This window comes from Corythoichthys intestinalis, chromosome 16, assembly GCF_030265065.1.
Source record: "Corythoichthys intestinalis isolate RoL2023-P3 chromosome 16, ASM3026506v1, whole genome shotgun sequence".
NCBI lineage: Eukaryota > Metazoa > Chordata > Actinopteri > Syngnathiformes > Syngnathidae > Corythoichthys > Corythoichthys intestinalis.
Window position 1 is genome coordinate 30,990,842 of NC_080410.1, and position 10,244 is coordinate 31,001,085.

At 38.3% G+C, this 10,244-nt stretch overlaps 1 protein-coding gene across 1 annotated transcript; it reads left to right on the top strand.

Annotated features, from left to right (window-relative positions):
* The first annotated feature begins 3,622 nt into the window (after positions 1–3,622).
* Positions 3,623–8,823, top strand: LOC130931995 (tryptase-like). Its single transcript, XM_057861326.1, has 6 exons — positions 3,623–3,747; positions 3,981–4,116; positions 6,872–7,034; positions 7,202–7,464; positions 8,240–8,388; positions 8,464–8,823. Exons 2-6 carry the CDS (start codon positions 4,044–4,046, stop codon positions 8,803–8,805), a joined length of 990 nt encoding a protein of 329 aa, XP_057717309.1. The 5' UTR covers positions 3,623–3,747; positions 3,981–4,043; the 3' UTR covers positions 8,806–8,823.
* The last annotated feature ends 1,421 nt before the right edge of the window (positions 8,824–10,244 follow it).

Sequence of the window (10,244 nt, forward strand, 5' to 3'; positions counted from 1 at the left end):
GTCTTCAGCTCTTTCCACAGATTCTCGATTGGATTCAGGTCTGGACTTTGACTTGGCCATTCTAACACCTGGATACGTTTATTTTTGAACCATTCCATTGTAGATTTGGCTTTATGTTTTGGATCATTGTCCTGTTGGAAGATAAATCTCCGTCCCAGTCTCAGGTCTTGTGCAGATACCAACAGGTTTTCTCCCAGAATGTTCCTGTATTTGGCTGCATCCATCTTCCCGTCAATTTTAACCATCTTCCCTGTCCCTGCTGAAGAAAAGCAGGCCCAAACCATGATGCTGCCACCACCATGTTTGACAGTGGGGATGGTGTGTTCAGGGTGATGAGCTGTGTTGCTTTTACGCCAAACATATCGTTTTGCATTGTGGCCAAAAAAGTTCAATTTTGGTTTCATCTGACCAGAGCACCTTCTTCCACACGTTTGGTGTGTCTCCCAGGTGGCTTGTGGCAAACTTTAAACGAGACTTTTTATGGATATCTTTGAGAAATGGCTTTCTTCTTGCCACTTCTCCATAAAGGCCAGATTTGTGCAGTGTACGACTGATTGTTGTCCTATGGACAGACTCTCCCACCTCAGCTGTAGATCTCTGCAGTTCATCCAGAGTGATCATGGGCCTCTTGGCTGCATCTCTGATCAGTTTTCTCCTTGTTTGAGAAGAAAGTTTGGAAGGACGGCCGGGTCTTGGTAGATTTGCAGTGGTCTGATGCTCCTTCCATTTCAATATGATGGCTTGCACAGTGCTCCTTGAGATGTTTAAAGCCTGGGAAATCTTTTTGTATCCAAATCCGGCTTTAATCTTCTCCACAACAGTATCTCGGACCTGCCTGGTGTGTTCCTTGGTTTTCATAATGCTCTCTGCACTTTAAACAGAACCCTGAGGCTATCACAGAGCAGGTGCATTTATACGGAGGCTTGATTACACACAGGCGGATTCTATTTATCATCATCGGTCATTTAGGACAACATTGGATCATTCAGAGATCCTCACTGAACTTCTGGAGTGAGTTTGCTGCACTGAAAGTAAAGGGGCCGAATAATATTGCACGCCCCACTTTTCAGTTTTTTATTTGTTAAAAAAGTTTAAATTATCCAATAAATGTTGTTCCACTTCACGATTGTGTCCCACTTGTTGTTGATTCTTGACAAAAAAATTAAATTTCATATCTTTATGTTTGCCTGAAATGTGGCGAAAGGTTGCAAGATTCAAGGGGGCCAAATACTTTTGCAAGGCACTGTAAATGAGCTAATGGTTTGAGCATACTTTAGACCTTTGGGAAACTTGTTCAAGAGGTGATTGAATGCTGCCTCACCCTGTTTGGCTCTTGTCCCTGGAATACACAGCAGACCGGTACAAGATGACCTTAATTAGAAAGAATTTTTTTTCCTGGTCCGGAAAACAAATAACATCTGGGTGTGATCAAAGCGCACTTAAGACAGGTATAAAGGTAGCATGTCGTGGCATTCGAGTCTTTAGTGCTCTTAAAGATGATGCTACCACTGCTGTTGATGCTGCTACTCAAAGGTCAATTATTGCTCATCTTTTTTTCTCACTGTATTAGCATACAATCCAATTCTTCGTTACTTCCATGTCTGTCTTTTGCTAGTTTGTTACAGCTGTTGTGCTAATTTCGCGCGGAACGGAAGCGAACGTGTGTTTTACCACTAAAAAAGTACTTAATAGTTTAGATTGTTTTTAATACATGTACTAGTAGTAGGGGTGTAACGGTACACAAAAATCTCGGTTCGGTACTTACCTCGGTTTTGAGGTAACGGTCCGTTTCATTTTCGGTACAGTAAGAAAACAAAATGCAAAATATAAATGTGCTAGTTGTTTATTACACACCTTTGTGCTTTCAACAATAGCAACATTAGCCTATATACAAAGCTAGAATTCTGCTCAAAAAGTAGCGGGTATTTAAAGATAATCCAACAACAATTTGTCTTTCAGACCCTGCGTATTGGTCAGCTTTCTTTCTGAAAGAAAGAGGAAAAAAGAAGTCCTGTGCTAAAGAGAAAAGCAATCCCAATGACAAAGATTTTAACTAGGGCTGTCAAAATTATCGCGTTAACGGGTGGTAATTTTTAAAATTGATCACCTTAAAATATTTGACGCCATTAACGCACATGCCACGCTCAAGCAGATCAAAATGACAGCACAGTGCAATGCCAACTTGTTACTTGTGTTTTTTGGAGTTTTGTCGCTCTCTGCTGGCGTTTGGGTGCGACTGATTTTATGGGCTTAAGCACCCATGAGCATTGTGTAATTATTGACATCAACAATGGCGGGGTACTAGTTTATTTTTTGATTGAAAATTTTACAAATTTTATTAAAACAAAAACATTAAGAGGGGTTTTAATATAAAATTTCTATAACTTGTACTAACATTTATCTTTTAAGAACTACAAGTCTTTCTATCCATGGATCGCTTTAACAAAATGTTAATAATGTTAATGCCATCTTTTTGATTTATTATTACAATAAACAAATACAGTACTTATTTACCGTAAGTTGAATGTATACAGTATGTCCATCTTGTGTCTTATCTTTCCATTCCAACAATAATTTACAGAAAAATATGGCATATTTTATAGATGGTTTGAATTGCGATTAATTACGGTGAATTAATTTTTAAGCTGTAATCAACTCGATTAAAAAATTTAATCGTTTGAAAGCCCTGATTTTAACATAGTATTTGACAAATGAATTGCCTCAATGAATCATTTTTTTTCTTATGAACGGTTTTCAAAAGCTTGATTGGTGGATTTTCTCAAGTTAAAGCGCCACACAGAAATTAGTAAATTTATTTGTGTAAGCAGGATCTGTGTATTATTATTATTTAATTACAGGGGTTTTAGCTCATTTCAGTTTATTTTATTTAAATGGACTATTATTTATTTTATTATTTGTTCATATTTCACAAATGTGATGCAGTATTCATTTATATTGTATATTTTATGTTGTATAACTTTAGTTCCTATGTGAATATTAGTTTCTACTTGTTTTGTTGCGGTAGGAGGGTTTTGTATTGAACACGGGGCCGTGCTGGTTATTATTATTAGTGTTGCACCGATACCATTTTTTGGCCCCGATACCGATACCTGGCTGTGCAGTATCGGCCGACACCAATACCATACCGATACCACCCCGTTTATATATATATATATATATATATATATATATATATATATATATATATATATATATATATATATATATATATATATATATATTTATTTATTTATTTATTTTTTTTCCCCCAAAGAGCTACATAATTGGATGTGAAATCATTGCTATCAAGTCTTTGTCAGGCTGTTGCTTACCTTTGCAAAATAGGAAAAAGACTAGTACAAAGTATAATACTAGCCCAACAGTAAGAAAGTAAAAATAAGTTCATAACAATAAACTCTGAATGAACTGAGTAAACTTTTTTTAAACCTCTCAAAGGCCAAACAGTGCAACTTTCATGAAATTATTGTCACATTCTGCCGCCTGTTAGATTGTGTTTTGTTGCTGGGCTGTTAGTGGGGTTACTGACGTCGCACCTGAATCCAATGCTGGCTCATCAACGCAGCATTTAAGCACGGGTGAGCTCAGAGAAGGCTGCCGAGATATTTGCTTTGCTGCTCGCCATTTGACATCTCGCACTATAGTCTCGCTACATTTGCTTGTTACGCCCCTGCATTGGGTTTTTTCTGTTAGTGTGCTGCACTCGTTTGTAACCTCTACTCTGTGCAGGTATTTGAGTGTTTTTATTTTGGCTTTTTGGCTCGCTGCCTATCGTCTTAGTTAACCTTCGAGTTTGTAGTATTGAGCTCCGTCGACCTGCTGTCACGGACTCCTTTCGTTATTTCTACTATCCCGCGATCGCGTGTAATTTTTTGTTTGCAATTAAACCTTTGTACGTATCCTTGTACAACAAGGTGCATAAAAAGTTCTTTTGTTTACAAGATATTGCATGTTATTTTCAGGTCATCTTGGTCAAATGTGACCAGTGAGCGAATAAGCGATGACAGAAAACAAGCAGCTTATTTATGAAATGTTTTGATCAGGGAATTGAAATAGTTCATTGTCTTTTTTTTCCAGAGTGCAGAGCGCAACTTGATGGTGAGTCACAGCTATCCTGCTTTCTTTGCTTTTATAATTCCTTCTGTGTCCAAACAATGAGTGTATTTACATTATGTAAAATCCAAAATGAATGTAAACATAAATTCACACTGGTTATGGCCCCGAGTAACAATCTAAAGTTGATTTTTTGGCAGCAGCAACATTGGTGTGTGAATGTGTGCATGAAAGGGTAGATGTGTTCTAGTGTAATGCGCTTTGGGCATTTTAACTATGTAGATACAGTAAATGCGCTATATTACTAAATAAAATAGAATTAATTTTTAAAAATTAAAAACTTTTAAAAAATTGAACAATTTCAATAAATTGAAAAGAAAGACATCACAGACTTGATAATGATATTGACGAGACACGGGGCGAGGGGCCAATTAATAGGGGTCCTGCATTGTTGCCGTGGATGTCAAAGCTGACGAGTGGAATCACAGACAAAGAGCTTTTTTCGTTGAAAATTCTTGTGAATAAATGCTTGAATCCCTGAATTCCTTATAGATATGGGCGTAAAACAGTCTTGATTCTTGATTAAAAGCAAAGAAAAAACATGCAGTTAGCATTTATTTTATCTATATATGTCAAAGTACGAGTCTAGTCTGTTTGTCAATGTGGCGGCCACCATATGTAAACAGAGCTTTTCCGGTGAAAATTATTGTGAATAAATGCTTAAATCCCTGAATTCTTTATAGATATGGATGTAAAACAGTCTCGATTCTTGGTTAAAAGCAAAAGAAACGTGCAGTCAGAATTTATTTTACGTAAATATGTCGAAGAATGATGCTAGTCTGTTAGTCAATGTGACGGCCGCCATTTGTAAACAGAGCTTTTCCGGTGAAAATTCTTGTGAATAAATGCTTAAATCCCTGAATTCTTTATAGATATGGAAGTAAAACAGTCTCGATTCTTGGTTAAAAGCAAAAAAAAAAAAAAAAAAAAACGTGTAGTTAGCATTTATTTTACGTATATATGTCGAAGAATGATGCTAGTCTCTTAGTCAATGTGGCGGCCGCCATATGTAAACAGAGCTTTTCCGGTGAAAATTCTTGTGAATAAATGCTTAAATCCCTAAATTCTTTATAGATATGGAAGTAAAACAGTCTCGATTCTTGGTTAAAAGCAAAAAAACGTGCAGTTAGCATTTATTTTACCTAAATATGTCGAAGTACAATGCTAGTCTGTTAGTCAATGTGATGGCCGCCATATGTAAACCGAGCTTTTCCGGTGAAAATTCTTGTGAATAAATGCTTAAATCCCTGAAATCTTTATAGGTATGGAAGTAAAACAGTCTCGATTCTTGGTTAAAAGCAAAAAAACGTGCAGTTAGAATTTATTTTACGTAAATATGTCAAAGAATGATGCTAGTCTGTTAGTCAATGTGATGGCCCCCATTTGTAAACAGAGCTTTTCCGGTGAAAATTCTTGTGAATAAATGCTTAAATCCCTGAATTCTTTATAGATATGGAAGTAAAACAGTCTCGATTCTTGGTTAAAAGCAAAAAAATGTGCAGTTAGCATTTATTTTACCTAAATATGTCGAAGTACGATGCTAGTCTGTTAGTCAATGTGACGGCCGCCATATGAAAACAGAGCTTTTCCGGTGAAAATTCTTGTGAATAAATGCTTAAATCCCTGAATTCTTTATAGATATGGAAGTAAAACAGTCTCGATTCTTGGTTAAAAGCAAAAAAAAAAAAAAAAAAACGTGTAGTTAGCATTTATTTTACGTATATATGTCGAAGAATGATGCTAGTCTCTTAGTCAATGTGGCGGCCGCCATATGTAAACAGAGCTTTTCCGGTGAAAATTCTTGTGAATAAATGCTTAAATCCCTAAATTCTTTATAGATATGGACGTAAAACAGTCTCGATTCTTGGTTAAAAGCAAAAAAACGTGCAGTTAGCATTTATTTTACCTAAATATGTTGAAGTATGATGCTAGTCTGTTAGTCAATGTGGCGGCCGCCATATGTAAACAGAGCTTTTCCGGTGAAAATTCTTGTGAATAAATGCTTAAATCCCTGAATTCTTTATAGATATGGACGTAAAACAGTCTCAATTCTTGGTTAAAAGCAAAAAAAACACAGTTAGCATTTATTTTACGTGAATATGTCGAAGAATGATGCTAGTCTGTTAGACAATGTGGCGGAACCTTACAACAAAGTTTTTTACGTTAAAAATTCTTATGAAAAAACGAAAAATATAAGAATTACCTTAAATCCTCGAACAAATCACTCCTGAGAGAATCCTCCCTGTTTGTATGCAGTACAGCTTTAGTACTTTTTTAACATAAATCCGGCATTGGATCACTGCATGTGTCGCGGCGACCGACTGAGAATAACTAAAGCGGATTGTGGGGCGACCCCTACTTGAAGGCGTGGCGCAGTGAAGGTCAAATCTGACCCGTCAATATCATTTATAGAGTCTATGCATCAATTCAAATAAGTGTATTATTCTATTGGAATTTTAGAAATGCATATTGTTTAATAAATCTCATAGCTTAACTCTTTGACTACCATTGATCGGGCAATCGCGTAAGGCGCCCCCGCTTGAAATGGATTAGATGTCTATTGCCGTCAATACTTGATTTCAGTCTCAATTTCCCTCTTTTACTAACTAACACAATGCATAACCTGTAACCTGGGCTGGTAGTGAATGAGTTAATGCCACCGTCCCTGAAAGGGCTTACCCGGTACAGGGTAAGTGACCATTAATTGCCATTTAAATTGTGTACGTGTGTGTTTGTGCAGTGTGTGGGCAGGCCCCTCTCAACAACCGCATTGTGGGGGGTGTTGAGTCCCCTGTTGGTGCATGGCCCTGGCAGGCCAGTCTGCACATTGATGGAAAACACTTCTGCGGGGGGTCGCTCATTACCAGTGAGTGGGTGATGTCTGCCGCGCACTGCTTTTTCAGGTCAGAACCGCAAGCGAATACACAGACGTTCTTATCAGGTGTGCCAAAAGAAATGATTTCACTTCATTTGCCCGAAATTGACACACAATCCAGTGGAAAGTCGCACCTGCATACCATTTTCTGTCAGACCTTGAAAATAAAAGTCACTTTTTGTACTTTATGTGCAGTTCAGCTCCAATTACAGTGTTTTTGGGCCGTCAGCGGCAATTTGGTTCAAATCCTAACGAGGTGTCTAGAACTGTAACGGAGATCATCCGCCATCCCGACTTCGACGACCCATCATTTGACAACGACGTGGCTCTCTTGCACCTTTCTGAGCCAGTCACCTTCAACACCTTCATCAGGCCCGTCTGTCTGGCCGCAAAAGAGAGCACTTTCTACGACGGAACCAGAAGCTGGGTCACTGGATGGGGTGATATTGCAGAGGGAGGTCAGTCAACACTTGATGGTCAATGATCTTTTCCACCTTCAGAGTAGCCAAACGTTCTACTCAAGTAAGAGAAGAGTTGCTTCAAAATCATGTCATGCAATTAAAAAGAAAAAGTAATCATTAGTACAATTAAATACAGTGGGAAATAAGTATTTAGTCAACCACTAATTGTGCAAGTTCTCCCACTTGAAAATATTAGAGAGGCCTGTAATTGTCAACATGGGTACACCTCAACCATGAGAGACAGAATGTGGAAAAAAAACAAGAAAATCACAGTTTGATTTTTAAAGAATTTATTTGCAAATCATGGTGAAAAATAAGTATTTGGTCTATACCAAAAGTTCATCTCAATACTTTGTTATGTACCCTTGTTGGCAATAACGGAGGCCAAACGTTTTCTGTAACTCTTCACAAGCTTTTCACACACTGTTGCTGGTATTTTGGCCCATTCCTCCATGCAGATCTCCTCTAGAGCAGTGATGTTTTGGGGCTGTGGTTAGGCAACACGGACAACACATAATTATTATAATTATTATAAATCCACTAATTATGGAGGGCACTGTACATATGTAAATATAAAAACTGGGAGAGAGTTTGAAATTTTGTGCTCTAAGTGAAAGTACAGGGAGGCGGGCAATCGTAGCTTTTTTGAAAGTGTTTCACTTTGGGAGCCGGTTTGAAAATGGATCATATGTTGCATCTGTCCATTTCTGTCCACTTAACACTCCCCGTCCAGCTCGCTTTTTACTAATCTTTTGGTGTTATTTGTGTCCAGTTCCAGCACCATTCCCACAGGAACTGATGGAGGTTGACGTTCCCATAGTCGGAAGCCGCCAATGCTTTTGCGACTACAGCGACCTGATAAATATCACCGACAACATGATTTGTGCCGGCCTGAGAGATGGAGGCCAGGACGCCTGCCAGGTGAAAAGTTCATTTGGATCTACTCATGATGTTAAAAATGTAAAACACTAACAAGGACTTGATGCTGTTTCACAGGGGGATTCCGGCAGTCCCATGGTGAACAAAAAAGGCGACGTGTGGGTGCAGAACGGGGTGGTGAGCTTTGGACTAGGTTGCGCCCGGCCCAATTTCCCGGGTGTCTACACGCGGGTGTCCCGGTACCAGGAGTGGATCACTGAACAAATAGGTGGCTACAACCTGCCGGGCTTCATCAAATGCAAGTCCCCATGCCCCAACCGAGACCTAGAAGTGAGCTGTCCTGGCCTGCCTCCTCCTCCCTCCGACGGCTGCAAATGTGATGTTGAAGTATGGAAATGCATCGGAAGCGCACAAAAGCATTGCGGGCATATGCATATGCACCCAATCATGACACATTGATTTACCAAAGATAAATAAATTGGGGGGGGGGGAGGAGAAGCAACAAGGTACAAATGAAAGATTCGAGAAAATAAAAGTCACAATGTTCTGGACTAGTTCCCCTTGTTGTTAGTTCTTTCGTCCACCAGAGGCCACCATATGATTCCCTTATAATCCCGGGAGACTAGAGAAATTGAAGTTGATTTTTTCCTGTTTAAGAAACGTTTCTTGTAACGAGACGAGGTTACTCTGTGCTCATTCCATCCGAACTAACAATTTCTTGTTATATCTCATGTTATCGTGTGCGTCCAAGTGAGTGTCTATTATCACCTCAATACATGTTAATTCATTGTTATGAGTGAACCTTGTTGGTAGTATTATTGCCCTTCTTATCAGGGCCGTTCCTGACCAATTTGGTGCCCTAGGCAACATATTTGTTGGCGCCCCCCCCCCCCCCCCCCCCCATTTTCACTACATATATTTAAACACTCACACTGAAAAAGCACGTTATCTCTTTGTAATATATTATATAAAAAAAGACAACGGACAAGTGCAGAAATTAAAAGATAAATGCTCTAATAATGAATGAATGAACTATTCAAAAGCACCAATAAAAAAACACTCCAAAAACAAATCTATTTAATAAATTACAATTGTTATTACAATATGATTAACACCCACCAACACAAACCTATATAAAGACAGACAGAACACTTTAAAAATAAACTTTTTTCTCACCTTGACCTATAACCTTACTCACCTTGTCTTCACTGATGCAAAAGCATCTATTGCACTTTCATATGACAGTTGTTTTGGAAGGTGCACTTCTTTCCTGGACTTGGTGGGCTTGGACTTGATGCTGATGTGGATAAGTTCGCTGTAAAAGATGGCCCAGGATGTACAGAGGTAGAAGGAAAATATTTCAGAAGAGCGTCTACAAAGGGAAGAAAGTGGAATGTTACATTATATCAGTCAAATAGCTGCTGATTGTGAAACCAGCATGACATAACCATAATAGCGCCTAAATTCTTGCAGCCAACTGTACCTGGCTAGTGGATGCGGTCACTATCTTTGATGGGCGTAGTTGAAAGAAAATAATTCTTGAAGCACTGCAACTACACAGGACTATCCAATAATAATGAATTAAATAATATATGATAGCATAAAAATAAAGAATAAAGAAATAAATTGAATATTTTTTTACATGAACGTGATCACCATTTTAATGAATTCATGACACATTTAAAAACAAATGTTTGCATTTAAATTCATGGCACTTTTAGTCCCCAATACCACAGAACTTTGAAATTATTAATTGCATATTTAATGGTTGTAAGATATGCTTGATTGTATGACCATTATACTCCGCGGGTTATACAAGTTTGCTCTCCCACAGCTATTATACGCGCTCTCCCAAGCTATTATGAAGAATACAGTTTTAGCCCATAATCATGGGCTTC

Coding starts and splice junctions, on each gene's coding strand:
- LOC130931995 (XM_057861326.1), top strand. CDS start 4,044: ATGAAATGTTTTGATCAGGGAATTGAAATAGTTCATTGTCTTTTTTTT. Junction 7,035..7,201: donor GCCGCGCACTGCTTTTTCAG/GTCAGAACCGCA, acceptor CTTTATGTGCAG/TTCAGCTCCAATTACAGTGT. Junction 7,465..8,239: donor GGGTGATATTGCAGAGGGAG/GTCAGTCAACAC, acceptor ATTTGTGTCCAG/TTCCAGCACCATTCCCACAG.